Below are 27,148 nucleotides of genomic sequence, written 5' to 3' on the forward strand. Positions count from 1 at the left end.
CATCTTTCGCTCTACTACAGCGGATTTATCAATCCTACTACAGCAAAGGAATGGCTCATGAATATTAACTACATAACGGGATGCTCGCCCAGTACTCGTAACTGATTTGCTGATGCAGGCTAGTAGGCGGTGCACATGCAGCGAATTAACCAATCTTTCTACAGTGGCAGCTAAGCTTCTTTATATTAATTAGGTTACGCGGCTAGAATTTCTAAAAAGGATGCCAACCAACGTCAAAATGATCTAATTAATATCCATGAGTCAAGCCTTCGCCTTAGTAGAATTCTTAATTTCTCAGGACAAACAGGAAACTAGGAACATAAGCAGAAAGTAAAAAAAAAAAAAAACTTTCCCTTCCTCTGCTTAAAACAAAACTTGCCATACTTATATATTCGCCTAAAACTATGTCCTGACTTCTTGATTCATTAACGTTTTTATCTTTAAACTACAACGTTAACACATTGCCACTTTAGATTTACTATAAAACAAAGGAATTAATTTCATAAAAAAAAAAAAAAATACTATTTAAAACAAAGTCTTTTAAATCTAAAAGGACAAGCACATAAAGATGTCTCTGAAAAGTGTCTGCTGCTTTTATTTCAATCAGCTGCTTTTACTTTCAATGTTATAGCTTGTAGAAATCATGACATTTACATAAAAATAATTTACTTCTCAAAGGCATAAAGATTGTGTCTTTATGCAAAGCTGCATGTCTTCAAATTGCAGGCACTCCTTTTTCAGTATTTAAGAACTTTTTTTCTTTTTAAAACAAGCATACTTTTCAATAATTTCCCAACTCAGGTCAGGACCCATCTGAGGGTTGTCCCCCTAAAATATGATAAAAAATGTGTATTGTATATAATATAATGATATATTCTTAAAATAATTGTTTAAGAAATAAAATAATACAAATGCAAACGGGGCAACAACAAAAAAAAACCTTGGTGTCCCCTTCAAAAATTGATATTGAGAATTGTTATGTTTATTGTCCCCCCCAACATTTTGATGAAATTTTCGCCCCTGAATGAATAAGACATCTCTCACACTTAATTATTCATGTATTTATTCATTATTATGGTCTGATAACAAACAAAGATTATTTTGCAATGTATATTACAAATACATTATTTGCTCATTCAAAAACAATAACCTGTGAATCAGACTAGCTGCTCAGTTGGGGAATATTCGATAAAAGACAGATTATATTCTTCAGCATTTTCATTCATGTCCCATACATCCCCTTATCTAAAGAGTCAAATGGTTCCTAGTCATGAGGATACAAGATTAAATCACTCATAGATTTGGGTGATCTTTAATGTCTTAAAACAAGAGAAAGAGAGGGCAACATGGCATATAAATCTAATGAAAATATAATAAATATGATAAATAAAATGAATGTATTTGATAAAACTAAGTGAATCATTGATCACTAGCAGCACTGAATCTAATACCAAACACAACATATAAACAACTAATGTTGTGAAAAAGCAAGCTCTGGGAAAACATTGTCAAACAAAACATAATTTCGAGGCAAAAAAGAGCAGAGCTGTCAGGAAATAAGGCAAATGATAAGCTGTATCAAATATTTAAATACTTTCTCCTAATTGGCTACAAACAATCTCAATGTGCTTATTCAAATTTGAATAATATTTATTTGCATAAATAGAACATAATATTGTTTAAAGCTCAGCGCAGACGTGTCTTTACATTATTGTGCTGCAACAACCAAAGTCATTATCTGATCTCCTGAAATAAAACCTTTAATGTGCGTTCACTCAAAAAAACATTATGAAACTGTACATAGTATGAATACCTTGAGCATGAAATACAAGGTGTTTTCTTACTTTATATCTCCAAAAAGAAGAAATTCAAGTAGAAAATCAATGTCAGTAGCGCTTCACCTGTCTCAACAACGTATGAAAACATTTAACAGGTAGTTAAAGACAGGAAGAAACAGAGATAAACTATCATGTCATTATGTGTTGTCTTTTAACTAGATGATATCATGCAAATGAAAAGGAAGAAAAAGTTCAAATCACCAAAGCTATTTGGCCCGGTGGGCGGCAAGGTTGCGTTCTATTCAGAATTGAATTGAGAATGCCTTTCAAATTCCAAATAAATTCCTGAATTCGAAAAGAGTTGGCAAACAGGATGCAGAATTGTCAATCAAATTTGAATTCAAGAAAGTAGAATCAAAATGGAATTCCAAGAAATTCATAGAAAGTACCTGTGATAATGTTATAAATGATACATTAATTTCTGTTTTATGGCTATGTTAATTGTTTTGATCATATTAAATTCAGTTTAGAGTAATATATCAGTTGAGAAAAATATTTGACATAATTAACAGAATAAATAAGCACAATTAGTCAAAATTAGTTAGGTCATTTTATGTTTGTTTGTTTGTTTTTACTCTTCACAGCTTGTGTGACCTCCGTTCTGATTCAACTTCCTGTTGTGTGTGGCCAATTCCAAATTCCAACTCAGGAATTGAAATGGAACCAATTCTTAAATTCTGAATTTGTCCCCAACCCTGCCAGTGATTGCTGTGAGGTGTTCTACCAGATATCACTGGAAAGTTCTTGTCCGGACAGCGGTACAAATGTGCTGTTTAAGTGAATGTCCTTCTTGGGTTTCCCAATGTTGTTGTGCGTCACCCGTCCATTCATCAGTGTCATGGGTAAATTGCAGTACATGTGATTGCTGTTAAGCGTGGCGATGGCGGAGGTGGGAAGCTCGTATTCGTAGCTGCGGCAGTAATGTCGCATTTGCAGGTGGGCCGGCTCGTTATAGTCTGGTATTTCAACATGAGCCGGTGCTAACGATGCTGAGGTCGCAGTCATGGCAACTGTTGATACGGCCTGCAGGTCACCGAAGAGCCCCTGCTCACCCGAGTCCAACACCTGCCGCCGAGACAACGACTCTTTCTTCTTAGCAGGCATTTCGTACAGCACCTGCTTCCAGAACTTGGATTTGAGTTGGTTGTTTTTGGGGCCGCACCATTTAATGACAGACAGCGCTCTAATGGTGTGCTTGATGTCTTCTATTTCCTGGTAGTTAATAACGTTGCGTAGGTCGGAGCATTCAATTATGATCACTTTGATTTCGCCTGTCACCAGCATGCTGTGCAGCCGCGGCTCAAACTGGAAGATGCTCCAACCGCGGCGGGCCACAAACTCAGGGGTCAACACGATAATAAGACGCCTGCTCTGTTCCATGCTCCGTGCCAGATCCTCAATGTATGCTAGATAAGAGACAGAGATGAGAGAAATGTTTATGGCTCATCAAAAATTCATGCAGAGCTATGCAAGTCATGATTCAAAGAAGTCTAGGTTACACATAAATGAAAAACATATAGTGACCCAAAAACGTATTTAGTCATACTTAAAAATGTCAAAGCAATTGTCATCTTGTCATTTTCCGTGAACTGGTACCAAGTTTAATTTAGTGGATGTATGAAGTCAGATCCCCTCAAGTTCACACAGGTATCCTAAAAGAGTCCCCACAGGTAAAGTTCAGCATATTACTCATTTTTTCTCTTTTCTGTTTATGTCGTTTTGGACTCATACTGACACCTAGTGGCCTGGGCGCAGCTTCATTTAAACAGTTTTCTGTTACTAATGCATTGTAGAAATGTACTATTCTTAGTCAGCAATGATTAACTAAAGCATGGGTGAAAGTGTCCAATAACAGGCTGGTTACTGAGATTAAGTGAGAAGTATTTGAATGGTCATGGGATCCTAATATGGAAACACCCATGAGGAGACCCTCTCCATGCAAAATAAAACAGCATGGGGTGGAGTTACCTGGCCATGATGCAGAACTCACAAAACAATTGTAATTAATGGTGATTGTGGCAACTATCAAAACATCTGTGAAGACAGCACCTTACAAATGTGAGTAGAAAGCTTCAAAGGGATAGTTGACTCAAAAATAAATCTTATTTATTCACACTCATGCTATTCCAGATTTTAATGATTTTAAAAACATATTTCAGCTCTGTTGATCCATAAAATGCAAGTTAATTGTGACCAGACCTTTGTAGCTGCAAAAATCACATGGAGGAGTCAGCCAAGTCAAATGTATTTGTATAGCGCTTTTCATTACAGGCATTGTTTCAAAGCAGCTGTACATTAAATTATGCTACAGAATGACAGAAAATTAATGAATATAAAGCCAATATTAGTTATTTATGTTATTTATGTTCAGAACTATTAGTAGTTAAAATGAGTAAACTATGTACGTTTTGTCTGTCAATGATTAAACAAAATGATTTTATATGAACTAAACGTTTTAGTGTTAAAGTCCTTGAAGTCATCCTGAATTAACTGAGGAAATACACGCAGATGCAGTGTCCTTTGATTTTGGCCGATGAAGGCCTTTTTAGTGGTGAACTAATTTTCTATGTAGTTTAAGAGAGTGTTGTCCCTCCGTTGACCAAGATGATATAGGTATAATTCAGTGAGGAGCATCGCAGTCTGGCTGGAAGCTTACGGCAGGGAATAAGCAGGGTTAAAGAATAAGAAATGTGTTTTCGGTTCTGGAAGACCTAACCAAAGCAGCATAGCTATGAATTGAGGGGCAAATTAGGTGTATGTCTGGCTGAATAGATAAGTCTTTAGTCTAGACTTAAACTGAAAAGAGAGAGTGTGTCTGAGATATGAACACTGTTAGGAAAACTATTAGTTTAGGAAGACCATAGTTTTGGAGCCAAATATGAAAATGTTCTCCCTCCTTTTGTGGATTTTGATTTTCTCGGTATTGTTAGCAGGCTGGAGTTTTGCAGTCATAATTAGAGTGATGGATTATAGTGTAACAGAAGGTCACTTAAGTACATTGGAGCTAGACCATTCAAAGCTTCGTAATTAACAGAATTAAAAATTAATACAAAAAGGTAGCCAATGTAACGATAAAACGGGGCTGAGATGATCGTATTTCTTGCCTCTAGTCAGCACTTTCGCTGCTGCATTTTGAACCTGTGGAAGTTTATTTATTAAACCGGCAGGATATCCACCTAGTAAAGCACTACAATAATCTAGTTTTGAGGTCATGATCATTAGTTTTTCGGAATCAGAAACAGATAGCATGTGTTGTAACTTGGCAGTATTTCTGAGGTGGAAGAATGCAGTTATACAAATATTGGAAATTAGTTTTTCAAAGGTTAGATTGCTATCAAATATAACACCTACATTTTTTGCTGTAGACGTTACAGTACATCCATCAAGAGTCAGATTATATTTTAGCATCCTATTTTTTGTTGTTTTTGTTCCAATAATTAGTGCTTCTGTTTTATCGGAATTGAGTAGAAGGACATTTCTAGCCATCAACACTTTGATATCATTTATACACTCTGTTAATTTAGATAATTGTGAAATTTCATTGGGTTTCAAAGATTTATAAAGTTGTGTAACATCGGCATAACAGTGAAAACTAAATTCATGGTTCCTGATAATATCTCCCAGGTGGAGTATGTGTAGGGAGAAGTAAAAGTAAAAGAGGCCCTAAAACTGATCCCTGTGGCACTCCATACTTAACTTTAATTTGATCTGACAGTTCCTCATTTAAACAGACAAAGTGGTAGCGATCAGAGAGATAAACCAAGCTAATGCCTGTCCACAAATGCCAACATAATTCTCAAGCCTATCAAAGAGAATGTCATGATCTGTGGTTTCGAAGGCAGCACTAAGATCTAAAAGCACTAAAAGAGAAATGCAGTCATGGTTAGATGATAAGAGCAAGTCATTTGTAACTCTAATAGGTGTAGTCTCTGTACTATGATGGGACCTAAATCCTGACTGAAATTCTTTATACCATTTGTTACTATGATGGGACCTAAATCCTGACTGAAATTCTTTATACCATTTGTTACTATGATGGGACCTAAATCCTGACATAAATTCTTTATACCATTTGTTACTATGATGGGACCTAAATCCTGACTGAAATTCTTTATACCATTTGTCTGTAAAAATTAACATAGTTGGGAGGACACAACCTTTTTTATACCCTTTTCTCTCAATTTGGAATACCCAATTCCTACTACTTAGTAGGTCCTCGTGTTGGTGCGGTTACTCACCTCAATCCGGGTGGTGGAGGACAAGTCTTAGTTGCCTCCACTTCTAAGACAGTCAATAAGTGCATCTTATCACGTGGCTTGTTGTGCATGACACCGTGGAGACTCCGCATGTGGAGGCTCATGCTACTCTCCGTGATCCACGCACAACATACCACATGCCCCATTGAGAGCGGGAACCACTAATCACGACCACAAGTAGTTTACCCCATGTGACTCTACCCTCCCTAGCAGCCGAGCCAATATGGTTGCATAGGAGACCTGACTAGATTAACTCAACACACCCTGGACTCGAACTCACAACTCCAAGTCAAACAAGTATCAAGTCAATACTTGCTGAGCTACCCAGGCCCCAACACTACGTTTTCTAGTATTTTCTACAAAAATTAGAAATCTGAATGGAGATATTAGGCCTATAATTAGCCAATTCTCCTGATCAAGCTGTGGTTTCTTGATAAGCGGTTTGATAACTGCCAGTTTAACGTTTCTTGGGACATGCCCTAAGGATAATGAGGAGTTAATAATATTAAGAAGAGGTTCTGAGATTACAGGAAACACCTATTTTAGGAATTTGGTTGGTATTGAGTATAACATACATGTTGTTGATTTATTTTTTTAATCATTTTTGTTAGCTCTTTTGTTAGATCACTATAACAGCGAAGGATTGAAGTTGCTCTTAGGGAATTATTTTAGTCTTCTGGGGTGTTGTTACAGATGGATGCATAATTCCAATTTAGTTTTTATGATTTTAATTTTATCAATAAAGAAATTCATAAAGTAATTACTACTATGCTGCTATGGAATATCTGGTTCAATAGAAGTTTTATTCCTAACCAATTTAGCCACAGTACTGAATAAACACCTTGGAATGTTGTGTCTATTTTCTATGAGTTTTCTCAAATATGCAGACCAGGCAGTTTTTAGAGCCTGCCTGTAGTTAGAGACACTATCCTTCCATGCACTGTGAAATGGTGTGGGATTTTTCTCTTTAACTTTCTTGAATCGAATGATGGGAGACACTATCTAGAGTGCTAGAGAAGGCTGTAACCATATTTTCTGTGACAACATCAAGTTCTTCTGAACTTTTTGGCATACTGAGTATTTGAGACAAGTCTGAAGATTATTAGTGAAGCTATCTTGGGCCGATGGGTTGGACCTGTCACATTTTGTCAACACCAACAGAGTTGAGAATGTCAATAAATGCTCTGTCCACTTGAACTACTAGATCTGTTAGAAAATCTGCAAATCCTTGAAGGAATTCAGAATATGGCCCTGGTGGTCTATATACTTTTGCAAGAACAAAAGACAAGTCATTTTTATATAGAGTATATCTGACAATGTAACATTAAAGAGGCATACCTGCCCCTCTGTGATTAAGAGCACACTCCACCAGGAGGGTGGCTTCCTCTTGGGCACTAACCAATGGCACAACTCTAGCAGGCATCTGCAGGGCAACACCCAATACCGTTGCGAGATTTTATAATCTCTGAGTTGAGCCGGTTTCATCGTGTGTGTTGTCAGGTATGAACAGGTAAGTATCCGGGGCAGCTGGTGGGGTGAAAAAAACTACACCCGTGATCCATTTGGGACGATACTACATTTTGAAAATGTATACACTACATAGCTGGGTGCAAAGTGCATATTGTAAGGGCACATTCTATAGTGTGTCATGTGCATAGTGTATAATTGCAGTAGAGTGCAGCAGTGCAAGCCCATTTTTTCAACCATCTTGATTTCGGAAGTATTTTTACCATAAATTTTTCCATGGTCATTTGATAAAATCCTACACAAAAGAGTTCTAAGCCATGAACTACACCAACAAGATTTGAGGTGTTCACAAAATTACAAACTTTGATTTGAAGAAAAAAAGGATTTGTAAATCAGACAAAAAGACAAAGGAACAAGACTGTGTCTTTCATGAGGAAATAGGTAGGTCTATCTTTGATGGTTTAAGTTGCCGTTACAAATTAATTAGCCTATGAACCAGATTTGCCCTCTATTGAACACAGAACACTGTTTCCGTCCTGTCTGCGGCTCATCTTTAAGTTTCTTTTTACTATGAATATGTTCCACTGACAAAGTGTAACGATAATTAATAATAAAAAAAAGAAATGGATTTGACATCTATTTTATCTTATTTGGAACCTAACAAACAATTCTTTTTGTGAAATGATTAGCTTAAAAAAATATTTATGTATTTATTTATTTGTTTATTGTAATAAATCCCACCTTTTATGATTCTTTTCTAACTAATGCAATGAATGATATTCCGACTTTTTTTTTGTGGCTTCAGTGCCTAAAACTAAATACTTTTGGGGGACACTGTACATTGTATATCAGATAATAAAAAAAACAAATCCTAATGATTTTTATGAGAAGAATTAATGCAAGTGCTTTTATGAAATTATAAGCTTCACATTATAATTTTCACACAGGAAAAGGAGGGACGAGTTGAAATACATTTTTGTGGTAATCAACAACATGCCACAAATGCTTTTGATTGAGCTTAGCTTAGCATGAACCCGGAACATTCCTTTAAATTAATTTTACATTATTTATCAGGGCAAATATGGGTAAAGTGAGACACTTTTGGAAATTGTACTTTTCTCTGCACTTTTAATTATGATCCAAATGCCACATAACCTGGTGTTATACCTTTAAATAAAGCTTAGAATGTCTCCTACCTTAGTCAAAAGCAAAATTGAGTAAATAATTAATACTGGGTAGAAGAACCTTTGGAGACACTCTTTTAACAAAATCATTTTTGCCATATTACTAAAGTGGGACTGGAAATTGGGTACATCCAGGTATTGTATAGAAAACTATTTGGAATCTTTATTTATATTTTCTTATACAATTTCATATCAAAAGTCATCATTTGTAACATTTACAAACATCAAGTCAACTTTTACTATTTTATAATATTTACCTCACGTTTCTTCACCATTGCTTTTCCCACCGGTGGCCATGAAACATATATTCATCAATTGAAAACCTCACTAAGTGAATTGTTTACTTCCTAAAGATTAGTTTGGTAATGATTTAATGAAATGCATTTGGATACAATGGGAATCAAGCCTAACTGTCCCACTTTACCCTATATTACAAAATATGTAATATTTAAAATAATTATTTGTTTTTATTAAACATAAAAATGCCAGATAAAAATAACACAAGACTGCCCTGAGAAATGTAATAATATTTTATGTAAATGACACCAGTGAACGCTTTAGCTTTGGCAGCCATAAAAATACTAATACTAAAACTGAAATAAAAACTAAAACTAAACTGAAACTAGAAAACACTGAACACTAAACTAAAACTAACAGACAAAGTTTGAAAACTAACGAAAACTAATTGAAAATAACAAATGAATATAAAATAGAAATAAAAACTAAATTAAACTCCAAAACAATAATAACCCTCATTGAAACCCTACTGTTGCCCAACACTTGATTCAACAAAACGTATCCACCTTATTTTTCAGCAAAACTAGGGCGCCGCCATGATCAACCTTGAATGTGGACTGGTGTCAGCCACTTCCAGCTATTTTAGCGATACAAAAACACTACATTATGCTGCTTTATATTACAGGCTGGCAGTATATGTCACCATATTATTATCATTAATTATTATTTTCATAAACTCATTGGTTTTCAACGCATAGTTTGACCATATTTTGCATTTTATTTATCACATATTGTTGCACAGGCAGAAAGAATGAAATCAGGTGCTGACAGGACAGTCCTCCACACCATCTGGCACACCTCCACAAACTTTACACAATCAGCAGAGAGCAGAAAGCCACTGGGCAAATGCTGCTTCAACTTTCTTTGCACCAAAACTGCATCTTGTTTCATCGTGGCAAATTAATAAATGCCTTTTACTCTCTGTTATTGTCATAGAGCACTCTCACTTTCTTAGCACTGAATAGTAAAAGGAGATCAGGTATTCAGCATGGTTTATGAAACAACGCTTTTGGAAATAAACAAATAAAGGCATCATTGGAGGTTATGCAGGTACATACAGTTGAAGAAGTTGTTTACATACACGTAGGTTGAAGACATTAAAACCACTCCACAGATTTAATATTAGCAAACTATAGTTTTGACAAGTCATTTAGGACATCTACTTTGTACATGACACAAGTACTTTTTCCAACAATTGTTTACTGACAGATTGTTTCACTTTTAATTGACCATATCACAATTCCAGTGGGTCAGAAGTTTACATAGACTAAGTTAACTGTGCCTTAAAGCAGATTGAAAAATTCCAGAAAATTATGTCAATCCTTTAGACAATTATCCAATTAACTTCTGATAAGAGGTGTACTAAATTAGAGGTGTACCTGTGGTTGTATTTTAAGGCTTACCTTCAAACTAAGTGTATCTGCTTGACATCATAGAAAAATCAAAAGATATTTCAGAAAAAGAATGTAAATGGTCTGCACTTATACAGCGCTTTTTTTTTAACCTCAGAGGTTACCAAAGAGCTTTACACTGTTTCCCAATCACCCATTCACACACACACACTCATACACCAATGGTGGCAGAGCTGCCATGCAAGGCGCTAGCCTGCCATTGGGAGCAACTTGGGGTTCAGTGTCTTGCCCAAGGACACTTCGGCATATGGAGTTGTGTGGGCTGGGAATCGAACCACCAACCCTGCGATTGGCAGCTGACCCGCTCTACCAACTGAGCCACAGCCGCCCCTGTGAAGAAAAAAAAAGAATTGTGGACATCCACAAGTCTAATTCATCCTTGGGCGAAATTCCCAAATGCCTGAAGGTCCCACATTCATCTGTACAAACAATAGTATGCAAGTATAAACACCATGGAACCACACAGCCATTATACAGCTCAGGAAGGAGACTGCATTCTGTCTCCTAGAGATGAATGTAGTTTGGTGCAAAAAGTGCAAATCAATCCCAGAACAAAAGCAAAGGACCTTGTGAAGATGCTGGAGGAAACAGGTAGACAAGTATCTATGTCTACAGTAAAACAAGTCCTATATCAACATAAACTGAAAGGCTGCTCAGCAAGGACGGAGCCAATGCTCCAAAACCACCATAAAAAAGCCAGACTACAGTTTGCAAGTGCACATGGGGACAAAGATCTTACTTTTTAGAGAAATGTCCTCTGGTCTAATGAAACAAATATTTAACTGTTTGGCCACAATGACCATCGATATGTTTGGAGGAAAAAGGGTGAGGCTTGCAAGCCGAAGAACACCATCCCAACAGTGAAGTATGGGGGTGGCAGCATCATGTTGTGGGGGTGCTTTGCTGCAGGAGGGACTGGTGCACTTCGCAAAATAGATGGCATCATGAGGAAGGAAAATTATGTGGATATATTGAAGCAACATCTCAAGACATCAGCTCAGTCGCAAATGGGTCTTCCAAATGGACAATGACCCCAAGCATACCTCCAAAGTTGTGGCAAAATGGTTTAAGGACAACAAATTCAAGGTATTGGAGTGGCCATCACAAAGCCCTGACCTCAATCTGAAAGAAAATTTGTGGGCAGAACTGAAAAAGCATGTGTGAGCAAGGAGGTCTACAAACCTGACTCCGTTACACCAGTTCTGTCTGGAGGAATGGACCAAAATTCCAGCAACTCATTGTGAGAAGCTTGTGGAAGGCAACACAAAACATTTGACCCAAGTTAAACAATTTAAAGGCAATGATACCAAATACTAACAAATCGTATGTACATTTCTGACCCACTGGGAATGTGATGAAAGAAATAAACGCTGAAATAAATCATTCTCTCTACTATTATTCTGACATTTCTCATTCTTAAAATAAAGTAGTGATCCTAACTGACCTAAAACAATTAAATGTCAGGAATTGTGAAAATGTTTAAATGTAGTTGGCTAAGGAGTATGTAAACTTCTGACAGTAAGAAGCAGATTTTATTACCGTCTTTTCAATACAACAACACACAGCAACAAGTGAATGATTTACTTACTCTTTTACTATAAATGCTGATGTTAGAAAATTATCCGACATTAGGCCTTAATTGTGCTGTACATCCTGAGGTTGTGTGATAGTCTATAAACTTATATCACTAAATTCTGGTATTATTATCCTTCTGTTTATTTACATTGCGGTCAATAACAGCAGAACTTTTACACATTTGCCGGAAATGCAGACGCTGCTTAATTCCACGTTGCAAAATAAGGTGGATAAACTGGGTAACTGAGAAACACTGATGGTAATTTGTGGGTCTTTAACATACCCAAAGTTTCCCACACCACAGACAAACCGCTTTGTTTGGGGAAATAAAACTTCAGGTTCCGACATATCTGATTTCTCCAAAAATGTAAAGACGGTGGCTCTGTAGCGCTATCAAAACATTCCTGTTTGTTTGTGAGGCCTGTTCAGCAACATTGGCAAAACCAACGTTTACCTTTGTACAATAAACATTCTGTTCATCTTGATCATTTGCTCAGTGAAAGAGATGTTCTTACTGCTACTGGGGATGAGGTCACGGTGAGGGATGAAGAGTTTATATCCGTAGTGTTTCTCCAGGACATCAGGTAAGATCTCCAGAGCAAACTGCTCCTCTTCGCTCATCTCATGCGCCACTGACTCTAAATCCACTTTGGTGTAAGAGAGGTAGCCGTCATATTCCTTGTTGTCTGAAGGAACAGATGCATTGTGTCACAGAGGTTAAATAACAAAGCATAAAGCTGAGCAAATCTCTAAACCTTTATTTGATTCCTGACAGTAAACATGGATATCAACCAAACTGTATCTGTGGACAGGAGTGGATAATTATTTTGTTAACTATTGCACCATACAAAATATTATTTTTTGTAGAGATTTATAAAATAAAAAAATGAACCACTAGTCTTCTTTTATTCCTCTGCGCATACATTTTTTCATAAAATTTTTAATTACGTTTATTATTGTTGTTTTATGGTCAAAATTAAAACGTCATGGTTACTGTTGTAACCTCCGTTCCCTGATGGAGGGAATGAGACATTCTGTCGAATGTAGTGACACAAGGGGTCTTTCTTGAGAGCCTCGCTTACCTCTGAACTTGAGAAAAGGCCAATGAGATATTGGCAGACAGATTGGCCAGACAGATCCCGCCCCCGGACATACGGGTATAAAGGGAAGCAGGCGTGCATCTGTCAGTCAGGTTTTTGCACTGAGGAGCCGAGACTAAGGTACGGCCATTTATAGTGGTAGGTCTAGTGTTGCGGCAAGGGGGACACAACGTCTCATTCCCTCCATCAGGGAACGGAGGATTCCCTTCTGTCACTCACTCGATTCCTATTCTGCAGTGGTAGGTCCTACCTGATGAGGGAGGAGCTCTACAAACTCAGCGACTGGGGGCAGAGGGACTGCCCAAGGGAGACGCGGGTCTGCCGACAGGTAGACCGTACCGCGGAAAATACATCACAGGGAGTTGCCTGAAGAGGGAATTAGGCCTGTGGAGCCCTATCCCATTACAGAGCACTTGCGGCTCGTAGTGAGTCTGGCTGCAAATTCCTCCACTGAATTTGCAGGCCAGAAGGCTAGGGAGGAAGAACATTCAGGTAGCGAGAGCTTAGTGGCTAACCTGGGAGAGAGAGAGAGCACTGGATCACTTTGGTGAAGGGCGCTAGGTGCAAGCGGAACATCCGGTCAGCTGTTCCGTATTACCGAGCTCGGACCTGACAAAACATGGGACAAGACCAACTCAACCCTGAGATTGTAGAATATCACAAAGGTATTGGGTGTTGCCCAGCCCGCTGTTCTGCAGATGTCTGCTAGGGAGGTGCCATTGGCCAGTGCCCACGAGGATGCCACACGTGTCGTCGAGTGTGCTTGAACCCGCAAGGGTGTTTGGAGATGGCGTTCCCTTTCCACCATCCACCAAAGCAAACTGACAGAGAACGCTTGCAGGTCCCCAACCCTCTTGATGGAAGCTAGTGCTATCAGGAGGACCGTCTTCAAGGAGAGGGCCATGAGCTCAACTGAGTCAAGCGGCTCAAAGTGGGGTCTCTGAAGGCCCGAGAGGACCACTGAGAGATCCCAGGAGGGGAACAGGCTTGACCGGGAAGGATTCAGCCTCTGGGTGCCTCTAAGGAACCTGATAATCAAGTCGACTTGCCATCCACTGTGTCATGGTGGGCCACGGTAACGGCTACATACACCTTCAAGGTGGAGGGGGACAGCCTCCCCTCCAACCTCTCTTGCAGAAATGAAATCACTGACTGAACTGCGCATCTCTGTGGGTCTTCAGACCGGGAAGAACACCAATTTGCGAACAAGCACCACTTAAGGGCGTAAAGTTGCCTGGTAGAAGGAGCTCTGGCTTGGTTGATCGTGTCTACGACTGCAGGTGGTAGGTCATTCAGATCTTCTGCGTCCCGTCCAGGGGCCAGACATTGAGGTTCCTGGGAAAGAAGTTCCTTCCTCAGGGGAATTTGCCCGGGAGGTGCTGTCGCAAGGAGCGTGACATCCGAGAACCAAATCAGAGTGGGCCAGTAAGGAGCCATTAAGGTGAATTGATCCTCGTCCTCCCTGATCTTGCACAGCACCAGTGCAAGAAGGCTCACTGGGAGAAATGCGTACTTGTGCAGCCCCCGGGGCCAGCTGTGTGGCAGCATGTCTGTCCCGAGAGGGGCCTCTGGCAGGGAGTACCAGAGCGGGCAGTGGGAATTGTCTTGGGAGGCAAAGAGATCTACCTGTGCCATGCCGAACTGGCCCCAAATCATCTGAACCACATGGGTGTGGAGCCTCCACTCTCCGCTTGGCAAGACCTGTCGCGACAGCTCGTCCGCTGTCGTGTTGAGGTTGCCCAGAATATAAGTGGTGTGCAGCGACTTGAGTCGCTGATTCCAGCTGACTCCAAAGGAGGAGATGGCGGGCGAGTTGTAACATATGACGAGTGATTTATGTATGCTACCATCGTGGTGCTGTCTGAACGGATCAAGAGGGGGGGCGTACGCCGCCTGCGGGGCGCTCGATGCAGGAGAGCTGGCCCGGTTGAGGCAGAGCTGCCTGTTGCTTGGACACAGGGGGACTCCCTCGGTGGACACCATGGAATGATGTGTGAGATAGCTTCCGTCTGTCACTTTACCTCCGAAAACGGCTGGACCGTCCCACCATCAAGAGTAGTGAGATCGGACGAGTGAGGATGTCAGTTCCAGGCAGTGAAAGGTGCCCTCCACGACCTTGGTGGCTGGGAGTGGCGCCCTGACCCGAGGTACCAATTGTCAAGCCGTGAAGGCTGTGGGGAGGATGGAGGGTTCCAAGAGAGATATCGACCACATCCACAAACTGCAAAGAGGCGGAAGGGCTTCTTTAAAAAGACGCATCCTGAAAAGGATGTCAACGCCTGCTGTGTATTGCTCTTTTGTGAGAGAAAACAAACTCTTTTTAAGGGGAAAATACTCTTTTAGAAGTAAGAACTCTTTTAGACAGAAGCGCTGTCAAATCGCCCAGGGGCGTGGACTGCACAGTGTGCAGAGAAAGAGAAAGCCGCTGGTAACGTGCCGTAGATCCAACAGCAGCGCTCTGCCAACAGAGGTGAGTGGAAAAGTAGTGAACTTCAGCTTGCTGCTGCTCAACCGCTTGGCTCCAAAGAAAAAGCAGACTGACAGACGCACGCCCGCTTCCCTTTATACCTGTATGTCCAGGGGAGAGACATACAAATTCTGTCTGCAAATTTCTCATTGGCCTTTTCTCAAGTTCAGAGGTATGCCAGGCTCTCAAGAAAGACCCCTTGTGTCACTACATTCGACACAATGTTAAGTGAGTGACAGAAGGGGAACTTTGATTATATTAAGTATAGCAATACATCTGACATCATTTGGCAACACTTTTTGGTTGATTATGTGTTTAATGGTTAGTGATTAAATCATGGTGAACATAAGACCGAGGCAGAGGAATGTTGTTTCAAGCATTGCAATGACTCATATGTCCCTCTTTATTGTTTTATAAATATATTCATCTAGTGGTGGTGGCGTAGTGGGCTAAAGCACATAACTGTTAATCAGAAGGTCGCTGGTTCGACCCCCACAGCCACCACCATTGTGTTCTTAAGCAAGGCACTTAACTCCAGGTTGCTCCGGAGGATTGTCCCTGTAATAAGTGCACTGTAAGTCGCTTTGGATAAATGTAAATGTAAACAATACAGCATACTCTAGTAGTAAGTAAATGTGTCTCTTGTAATTCTGGCACGTGCATAATGTTTTACAGAGATTATTCTGGACATTTATAAATAAAGTAAACATTTGTTGTACACAGAACAGGGTGGATGGGGGACAGTGTGCATTTACTGCTTAATTGTAACATTTCTGCATGTTAGATGCATATTAGGGGAAATAAAAGGAAACATTTGCTAATTTAGTTTTTAAGCACAAAATTTAAAATGAATGAAAATAGACATCTTGCCCCGCTACATTTACAAACATTTACAAGCTGTGATCTGATTTTTGCAGAATATATAAAATACATCTGATATAATTTGTTTAATTAATGCAAAATACTAAATTAAATATTTTATTTAAATTGATGCCTTTTTGGTAATTTAATTGAATAATTGAATAATGATTAACTAGCAGAATTCCAGTCAAAGAGATATCTCCATTACACTTTACCATTCTATGAACTAGTATAGGCCTGTGATGAGGAGGAAGGTGTGGCCGGGCCGTAAGGGTGCACGACCGCCACTGAATCAGATGATCAGCGGGAGGGCAAGATAAACAGGGGCCAGAGACGCCAGTTCAGGATAGGGAGAGAGAGACGCACGCGGCTGTGTGTGTGTTTGTTTATGTTTGTTTTATGTTGAGTTTAAGTTTAAACTTTTTGTTCCTCAGCCGGTTCCCACGTCCTCTTTGCCCATCCTTTAACTGTTACAAGGCCTATAAAGGATTGCATAATAGCAACTATGAATTAGGATTGAATAATTCCACTCAATTTACCTGTAGGTTAAGATGAACAAATTCTCCATTTCTGAGAGGGACATCTTACCCCAAGTGTCTAACATTTTTATTTTCACTGAAATGAAAAATATATATTTTTACACTACAAATCTATATGTGTTACTGTGTCCACATATCCCCCATTAATAATTAGACATAAAAAACTTTAATATTCAACTTAAAATAACGTCTTAAATTCCCCCATTGGCCCTTATCAATCATGGTTTCCTAATAATCCCCATCCATTAATTGGCTGTATCACTCAACCCTCTCCTCTCCACCAATAGCTGGTGTGTGGTGAGCGTACTGGCCCACTATGGCTGTCGTCGCATTATCCAGGTGGATGCTGCACACCGGTGGTGGTTGAGAAGAGTCCCCTTGTTCACTGTGTAAAGTGCTTTGAGTGTAGTGTCAGAAAAGTGCTATGTAAATGGAATTCACTCATTCATTCATACCCCTACTCAAACATGCAGGATCATTTCAAAAACATAAAATTTGCATCTTTGTGAAAGTACATTTCCAAAATGATTTTATGGATAGAAATTCCACATAAGATTCTTGGATTTGAGCTTTAACGGTTATTCTCTCTCTCTCTCTCTCTCTCTCTTTATTTGAAAGGGGACAGTGTACATTAATCAACATTGAAACAATGTAAATGTACCCAAGTTAGCTCAGAAGTGCTAATTTTCATCGGTAGTCCCCCAGCCGGGTGTAAAAAAGGCAACCTTAAAAATAACCACAAGTATAAAATCACAAAAATACAATTACATACAACACATTATGGTTAAAAAATACAATTCATATAAAAATAAATAAATCCACAATGTTTAAGTGTACACAGAAAGCATTAGTGCCTACAAGTTTGGCTCTCAACAAGCCATTTGTTTGCATTCTTTTGAATGAAAAGAATGACAAGGACTCTCTGATGTGTTCAGGCACTGAGTTCCATTGCTGCGCTGCTCTTACGGAGAAAACAGACTGACCAAAAGCTGTTTTTCTCCGGGGATAATGCAGTCTTCCCTCACTGCCCCTCTGGTTACCCTAATCTCACTAGATCTAAAATTTATAAAATCACATAGTGGAGGAGGTGCTAGACCATGTCTGATTTTGTAAATTAAACAGATGTTTTTGTATTTAATTAAATTATCCCAGGTAAGTAACTGATATTTCTTCAGAATACTACAGTGGTGGTAGTGGTATGGTTTTTTATCCAGTATTTTTAATGATTGTTTGTATAATGTTTTTAATGGTTTTATTGTTGTAGAGTGAGTATTGGACCAGCTTATTAAACAATATGTTATGTGGGATAAAATCATAGAAAAGAAATATAATTTAGCAGCTTCTGTTGAAAGAAAGTCTCTAATGAATCTGAAGTTCACTAGACTGAACTTAATCCTATTACTAACTTTTTTATGTGAGTTTTGAAGTTTAGGTTAGAGTCTATATATAGTCCTAAATATTTATATTCTGTGACGACCTGTAATCTTTCTCCAGATAATACAATTTCAGGTTTTATATTTATATTATTTTTTGAAAAGAACATTGCTACTGTTTTAGATATGTTCAATTGCAGACAGAATTGCTCTAACCAGGTTGAGATCAGTGACATGGCCTCTGTAAGTTTTGAGGCAACTTCCTCTGTGGATTTTCCATAGGCCAAGACAGCAGTGTCGTCTGCATACATCAAAGTGTCACAGTTTTTACACAAAGATGGTAAATCATTAATGTATAAACTGAAAAGAATTGGACCTATAATTGAGCCCTGTGGAACACCAGTTGATAATGGTAAGGGGGTAGAACTATATTGGTCAATTCTTACACTTTGTGAACGAGATAAAAGGTATGACTTAATGAGGTCAATGAATTTTGGGGAAAAATTAAATGCATGAAGTTTATGCAGTAAAACTGAATGGTTAACTGTATCAAATGCTTTACGAAGATCTAAAAAGATTGCTCCCACTACCCCTCCATTGTCCATATTTGATTTAACCTTTTCTAGAAAATAACATATTGCTGTCTCTGTGGAATGATTAGCCCTAAAACCAAACTGCATTGAGTGCAAAGGAAAAGAACTGCAATTAAGATGATTGGTGATTTGTTTAGCAACCAGTTTTTCAAAGACTTTGGATACTGTTGGCAAAATACTAATAGGTCGGTAATTAGATGAAAGAAGGGAGTTACCACCTTTAAATATAGGAATGACACTAGCAAGTTTCCATGATTCAGGAAATTTCCCTTGATCTAGTGACACATTAATGATGTGCGTTAGTGGTCCCAAAATTGACTGACCTATTCGTTTGAGCATGAGTGTGTCCATCCCATACACGTCTTTTGCTCGTGAAGACTTAAGCTGTGTAATTACCTTTTCCACATCAGATATGGATACAAATTTTGGATGTAGTGGGGGCTCAATTAACAAATCTGAACTAATAACAGGTAAGTTGTTATGTTTCACAGGAAACTTTTGGCTATGGTATCAACAGAATCAACAAAATACTCGTTTAGTGTCTGTGCCACAGCAGATGGATCCTGCATAAGCATCCCATTGTTCTTTAGTTGTATTGAGTTATTACTAGAAGAAGTTTTACCTGTTAGTTTATTGATCTGTTCCCAAATCGCTTTTGAGTTACCATGACAGTTTTTAATAATTGTAATAAAAAGTCTGCCTTTGCTTTTCGTAATTGTCTTATTACTTTATTCCGTAACGAAGCAAATTTTTGTCTGTCACAAGATAGTTTTGACTTTATGGCTGTTTTAAGGGCATTGTCTCTGTCTTTCATTAATTGTTTGATATCATCACTGAGCCAGGGAAAAGAATGCTTTCTGTTTTTGTGTTTAATTGTCACAGCAAATTCTGTAATTTTTGTTTGTAAGCATTCAGTGAATTTCTGACTAATTATTTCCAATTCATTGTCCATTAATAAAGTGTCCCAGTTCATATTTTTTATTGCTGTGTGAAATTGTTCTTGGTTGCTCCTTGGAATGCCGATGAACTCCTTTTTTCCGGAATAAGCTGCAAATCGCTTTCTGGTTAATTTTCTTGTTATCAGCACCATGTTATGATCTGAGAGACCAGTTAACATATTGAATGATTTTGTGATCCGTTCGGATGATTGGTAAAGATTAAGTCAATTAGGGTGCTACAATTGTTTGTGATCCGTGTTGGTCCTTTAACCATCTGGACAAGATTAAATCCATCCATAATTTGCTGCAGTTTTTTCCTTGTACTGTTATCGTCCCAGTGTAGATTAAAATCACCCATCACTATAACCTCCTTTTAAAATCACACTGCTTTAACATTTCCTTAAACTTATCATAAAAGTCTATTTTAGCAGATGGTGGTCGATATAAGACTAATAATGTGAGAGACATCTGAGGTGCAAGAGATAAATTTAACCCAACGCATTCTAGATCAATTGGGGTTTTCCACTGGATTTCACTGCACTGTATGTTATCTCTCACATAGATCATAACCCCTCCCCTTTGGCATCAGCTCTATCTCTCCTGTAGGAGACGTACCCCGGAACTAAAAGCGCAGCAGTAGGGGAATTTTTGTGCAGCCAAGTTTCGGATAGGCAAAAATAATCCAGATTTGATTCAGTCATCATGTGGATAATTTGATCGCTTTTTGATTTTAAACTTCGGATATTTAGATGTCCGCCAAAGAGACCTTTTGGTTTGACTTTTGATCCCAGATTATGCGTGCATTGTTTACAGTGTGAACAACCTTCCACTTCCGATTCATGCGTATTGCTTTATTTACTGCAAAGAGTTTGTGGATGTTAGCGGTGCTCACCACGCCGGCTCCGCGAAGACCACCACCGCCGGGCCTCCCGCTACACCGCCCACAGGCGCGGAGCCGCTTCCGTTGCCGTAGGATGTCCACTCGGTGAACCAGGGCGAAACCCTGAACCGTCCAGACCCAGGCGCCGCACAGAAGCGCCACCAAGCCCAGAGCCGTAAACGGCAGATGCACTCCCCACGGACGCGAACCGCTGCCCCCCCGGCGAATCACGCCGAAGATCCAGTCCACCATCCGCGCAGGAGCCAAACCCACCGGTCCATCCCAGCTCGACGCAGGGATTCACCTGAGCCAACGCCGGATCCCTGCAGACACCGCCCTGGCGCACCGCCGCCAAAGATGCACCGGAGCCACAGGTAAGCGCATCGGGAAGGTTTACTCTGTTTGTTATTTGGCCAGTTGGACCAGGACACTGGTGGATGTCGCCCGACAAAAGTAGGCAAAGGCATATTATCATGGCATTGTTTGTTGATTTCTTACAGGGTGTTTCTTTGCGTTTTCTTCTTTGATGGTAGCGATTTGAAACTGCAAGTGTGACAGCCAAGGTGTACTCTCCGTACCCAAATACGCCATTGATCTTATTTGTTTTCTCGTGCCAATATGCCTCCTTGTCAAACCAGTTGTTTAAGATGTTGTTACAAATTGTGTCCTTAGTATAACATTTTTCTACCGGCAGTGTGGACTTTACAAAGAGTGTGTAAAGTAGCAGAGCAACCAGCACACCTGTGTTGCCTACCGCCATCCTTCAATTGATGCTGTCTGTCCCATACGCAGCTCTACATATCGTTCCAACCTGATGATCCAACTGTCTCAACTCATTCAGGTATAAGTGCAAATTCTTAGCTCTGTTGACAATCCAAGCTGGGAACATTTCCCTCTTAGACGCATGGTAAATGACAGCAGTGTCTTCAGTGTAAACTTACCATCATCTGTCTCATCGCTACCGAAGTGTCGTCTGTAACACAGCATGATCTCCACATTATAGCATTTATAGATGCCTGTGAAGATCCCTAATAACAGCATGATGGCACCCAAACCACCAACGAGCTCCAACCTGTACACATCTACACAACAACACAATTAATCAGTATCACTCTGATCTGAAGTGGAATGTCTATTTTAATAATACACAGAAATAAAGCGTGTAACGGTGTAGTTTAATGGTTATGAACTGGTCAAGTAATGCAACAGAAGTTATTTCATGAATTACCAGCAATTACATCTTTGAGCAATTGCACCAGGTTGCTCAAGGGGACTGAACCTGACAGAAAATGCACTTTGGATGAGAAAGAATACAAATGTAGAAAGAAAAAAAAAATCATCATGTCTTGGCATGATTTTTGTTTGATGCTAAATGAATTGAAATATATTAGAAATTATGACACAACTGGTCCAGCAACAAACTGTTACAAATGTTAATTTTTGGTACATTGTTATTGGGGGTCCTCTACTTGTATTTCTTTTGCTGAGGTAAAACACTAAACATTTGATTTCTGATTCAGATATTTCTATTTAGATTTATGAATTTCGGTTTCATCCAGGCTCCAGCTCTAAGGTGTAAGGTTGGCCAAAAGACCCGCGGGGTGGGCCAAACAGTTGGTGCGGTGGGCGGGGGTGTGGTTGCCAAGGTGGGCCAAGCTCAAGATTGTGTGGGCCTGGCCCCACTGTGGAGCATGGTCTGGTGTCAACTCAATTTTCTTCATCAGTTGGTGAATTCAAAGGGATATTTAGATCAGATAAAGTGCATTGAAGAGGAAGCAGAGACCACTGCGATTAAAATGATTGGGAGAAATTGGAATGGGCAAGATTTGTAGAAAAGGAAGTCCTGTCTTACAGGTAAAAGAGCCAATCACCTTTAGTCATTAAACTCATAAGCTTATTTTAAATATGTTGTTTGATTGTAATCTTAACCAACCATTTTAGAAATTTCAGTCTTTCCCCATTCAAGTAGATAGGAGCTGCACTTTTATGCCACATGTTTACATTGAAACACTCTCGGGCAGGCTGGACAGCTATTTTCTAAGATGGCCACTGAGTGGACTGACATGCAAGGGACTTTGGCGCATGTCAACACTAAGTAGAAATGTCAACACTTCTTTATGACTTAGGGTTCAAAAATGTCATTTAATAATACAGATAATTAGTGTAATGACCCATCTGATCTAGGGTCAGATAAAGTTGTACATATAAATATCTATGGACCATATGGAATCTTTTACGTAGCTTCATGAATATGATGTTTTTGTCTCTAATGCTGAGACACTGGTCTGATTTGATTGAAATCTTTACCTTTCTTCTGTAGGATGGCACTTCCACTGCTGCGGCCGATGTGATTCTCCACATTACAGGTGTAGTTGCCCATGTCTGTCTCCTCCACAGCATCAAACATCAGAGAAAGCTCCACCTCCTTCTCCCCCAGAAACTCCCGCACCACCCTACACAAACATATACAGCAGACTTCAGACTGTTGATATTTAAAATAGAGTTCTCCTGATGTGTACAGTATATTAGTTATTTTACAATGGATTCAGGCATTGCTCATCCAGTCAGATTTGAGATCTGTTTTATAACAGCGATCCATCATCTCTTGAGCTGCAGCTTTGATTGTCATCGATAAGAATTAGATCCTTGAACTGAAAGGGTAATTCACTATTAAAGATCAAACTGATATCAAAAGCTTCAAATGCCTCTTCAAAACAGTTCAAAGCCATCAAAGAAATGATGGTACAGATTACTCAAACAGGCTTGCATATAAGGCAAGGGATAATATAATATAATATCTTTTAATCACTGTTAACTTTTCCATTACTTTTCTTTTATTTATTTCTATGACTAAATTCCATGAGAGTTCCATGTTTTCCATGATTGTAGATGCGGTGGCTCTTTCCCATCAGTCTGTAGTAATTCAGAGTGCAATCCGAACTCTTCACATGGTAAATCTTCTCAGTCTTGTCCACTAGAGGTCTCTGTCCCCTCAGTAATAATCCTGATCACCGTCATAACTGATGTACTGTACTGTAGCTCTGGTCCTGTGCAGTTATATAATCCTGTTCACTGTGACCCCTGCATGTTTATATTGTTCTTTCTTTCTTTCTTTTTTTCACATTCTTGTGGATTTTCACTCTTAAAAATCCAGTTAAAATAGTTTTACAGACTCATCTGATATAATAAACTGATTGACTTTTTAAGATTTTTAGACTTATTTCTTATGATCTGGTGCTTTATAGGAATATTCCGGGGTCAATCACAGCATTTGTGGCATAATGTTGACTACCATAAAAATGAATTTCCACTTGTTCTTTACACAGCTTTATGCCATCCATGACATTGAAGAGAATGTACAGTAACTCTATCCCTCACAGCCTCATTGTTATTCCCATAAAAAATCAAATATGGCGATAGCGTGAACAAGGTCTATACTGAGATTAAAGGGTTTGGTTGTAATATTCAATATAACTTTACATATAGGTTAGTAAAACTAAAACTAAAATCATGCTAGAATGTACTATATGTCTTGTGATTATACCTTTGAAAAATGTTGTATTTTGTTAAGTGTTATGTACTTGTCCCTTTGACTTCCATTGTGAGTGCTACAGTAACCGTGATTTTGCGTATTTAAAAGAAATGAGGGACGAGTCAACATTAGAGCTTAACTTGCATTGAACCCAGAATAATCCTTTGAAGAACCCAGAAACCAAAACATTGATCTGAAGAACCTGTAGTGATACATTAACTGAAGAACCTTTTCCCAGTGATCATTTTGACTCTAGAAATGTCATGATATGTTTGTTCTCTGTATTGTTGGTTCGCTTCTGTTGTATTCCTCATTTGTAAGTCACTTTTGATAAAAGCGTCTGCTAAATTAATAAATGTAAATGTTAGGAACGGGAAGACTTAACAAGGGAATTAAAACTGAAGGCATAAAAAAAAAAAAAAATTCTGCTCAAGTTAAAATAAATGCTTTACGTAGTTGAGCTGAGAGTTAATCCATATAGTAACTGTTAATGAAGCCCAAACGTTTAAAGCGTAAGTGACAGTACCTGACTTCACTCTCTCTTATGTGCCCCTCCAGCTCCTCTACAAACTTATCTCCTTTCATCCAGTAGATGATGGGTCTGGCATCTCCACTGTAGCCGAAGAATGCCTTACAGTCTAAGATCAGACGCATGCCTGTGAAATAAAAATAACCATATTACAAGATTTCAATCAGCATTCAAACTGCATTACGAACTGTAGCCCTGCCACAAATCTTCCCCTGCATGTGGGCCAAATTAAAATGCAATTATTCATTGTTACTTCAATTCAGTTTATAATACACTATCCAATGTTAACATGTACCATTATTAACCAAGATTGGTGTTAGGGTGTAAAAGTATTGCTCATTGTTAGTTCATTTTAATTAATGTTGTTAACTAATGATAACAAATACGACCTTATTGTAAAGTGTCAAAATGTCTGATTAGGCACAACAGGCAAACCCAATGAATTTGACTTGGGAACTAAACCAAGAAGTCCAGGACAATCTTGAGGACACCATCTGTAGGATGCAGCCTGGTGTCATGAACATTATGTGACCGTGTCAACATTATTGCAAAAACTAAATGATGTGCTTCATTACACGTTTCACAGCAGTTCCCAGTGAAATGTCCAGCGGAGGGCAGCAAAAGTGAGTTAAATGGTGTCATAATTGAATGAGGTTTTTAAGGTAAATATTAGATGGTGGTTTAAATGCGTAAAACATCCCTCCCTAACCTAAAACATTAACATAAGCCTAACCAACAGTGATCTAAAATCAAATGAGAGACAGACACAATACAGACATCCTTACGCTCAACCAGCACTAAACCTAAACGATAGTGTCCAAATTACTAAATGAAATAAAAGAAATGAAAAACATATTTTGTGATGCAACCACATCATTTTGTGTGGCTTCTTTGACACTCTTGTCTCACATCTCCAGTGTTCATTTCACCAGGAAACTGCGGCGAGACGTAGAATGCATGCACGTAAACTCAGTTTGCAAACATGTAATTCTGGTAATGTTTATCCAACGAGACTAAATGTTTTTGCTCTTTTCCTCACAAAGAGCTAATGTATGTCTTTAAAATGCTTAGCACATATAGCACACATGTCATATTCCCATAATCTTTCCTTGAACCCTCAAAACTATAAACAATTCACCTGTTTTCACACATGTTCCAGTTTGTTCAATATTTTTGGCTAAACTCTACTCAAAAAGGTTTTGAATTGATCCCACTGATGTGTTTAGAACAGCGAAATGGTTTGTGTGACACTTGTGTTTAATATTGACAGAAGGTCGTTTGGTTTTGAGTGAATCTTTTTTTTTTCATGTGGACGTTTGAGGTTTGTACAAATTGGTGTGTGGTTTTGAGATTGTGTGTATAGTTTTGAGAAAATGGTGAATCGTTTCATGAAAAGTGACTTCGCAATCAAGAAAAACGGTAAGACGTCAGCAGATTCATCAGCAGATATCCTGCGATGACCTGGATGAACAAAAACCTTTACAGATAAAAAATAAAACGTAAAACTGTTGTTTATTCACAAGAATATCTGAGAGAAACTCGTGGTGAAGTCAGCAACAAGTCAAACCTGTCTGTCTGACAGTCCTAATGCATTGCTGTAGTCATTTCAGGCCGAGAGACTCTAATAGCAGTGTAAGGTCAGATTTATTCTCAAAGAAACTCTCAGACTCAAACTCACCCACACACAGAAAAGAACTCGTGGGCGACAACGTGTTCAATCTGTCCTGTACATCTGACTGCACGATGCGTTTTGGAAATCTGTCAACATTCCCACCACCAAAACACATCGCCGTCATCCAACAACACATTCACTAATGTAAATCAGTCCATGACATATAAGGATGTCTGAGATGATGAAAAGAATAAATATTTTTTAAAGTAGATACAAATGGTATCCTCATGCGGGATGTTTGTTTTCAGTGTCTTTGAGATACCTTTATACATTTTCTTTGTTTTTCAATAACAATCAAGTAAAACGGAATATGTACACATAGTTGTTATTTTAGTTTAAGTTTTCAAACAATAAGATAAAAATTATTTGACAAACTTTCTGAAAATTTGAATCATGAATATCATATATCATGTGATAACCTGAACTAACCTGGCCATATCATAAAATTGTCAATTATTTGTATTGACTTTGACACAATCATGAGGGTCTACGGGGGTCCTTTCTGTGATGTCATTTCCTGTTTAATGGTTTTCTGGTCACTTGACAAAATGACTTCCTGCTGGCAGTTTACGGCACGCTAACCTTAATTTAGTTGACAAATGTTTTTCAAATTTAATAAAATTTTAAAATACGTA

The 27,148-nt window shown here is 38.8% G+C and overlaps 1 protein-coding gene and 1 long non-coding RNA gene across 2 annotated transcripts in view; one reads left to right on the forward strand and one right to left on the reverse strand.

Moving 5' to 3' along the window:
- Nucleotides 1–1,155: 1,155 nt before the first annotated feature.
- LOC127662987 (X-linked interleukin-1 receptor accessory protein-like 2) overlaps nucleotides 1,156–27,148 on the reverse strand; it is a 422,943-nt gene continuing 396,950 nt past the window's right edge. Inside the window, exons 7-11 of the mRNA XM_052154354.1 lie at nucleotides 24,839–24,968; nucleotides 23,088–23,233; nucleotides 21,722–21,862; nucleotides 12,545–12,715; nucleotides 1,156–3,244 (exon numbers count right to left, since the gene is read on the reverse strand). Of these exons, the coding sequence (XP_052010314.1) occupies nucleotides 2,559–3,244; nucleotides 12,545–12,715; nucleotides 21,722–21,862; nucleotides 23,088–23,233; nucleotides 24,839–24,968 (1,274 nt within the window). The 3' untranslated portion in view covers nucleotides 1,156–2,558. The remainder of the gene's footprint in view (nucleotides 3,245–12,544; nucleotides 12,716–21,721; nucleotides 21,863–23,087; nucleotides 23,234–24,838; nucleotides 24,969–27,148) is intronic.
- Nucleotides 20,883–23,244, forward strand: LOC127662989 (uncharacterized). The gene is made up of 3 exons (XR_007972946.1): nucleotides 20,883–21,154; nucleotides 21,475–21,621; nucleotides 23,101–23,244. It is a non-coding gene; the product is annotated as an uncharacterized LOC127662989 (long non-coding RNA).

Source organism: Xyrauchen texanus, chromosome 23 (assembly GCF_025860055.1).
Source record: "Xyrauchen texanus isolate HMW12.3.18 chromosome 23, RBS_HiC_50CHRs, whole genome shotgun sequence".
NCBI lineage: Eukaryota > Metazoa > Chordata > Actinopteri > Cypriniformes > Catostomidae > Xyrauchen > Xyrauchen texanus.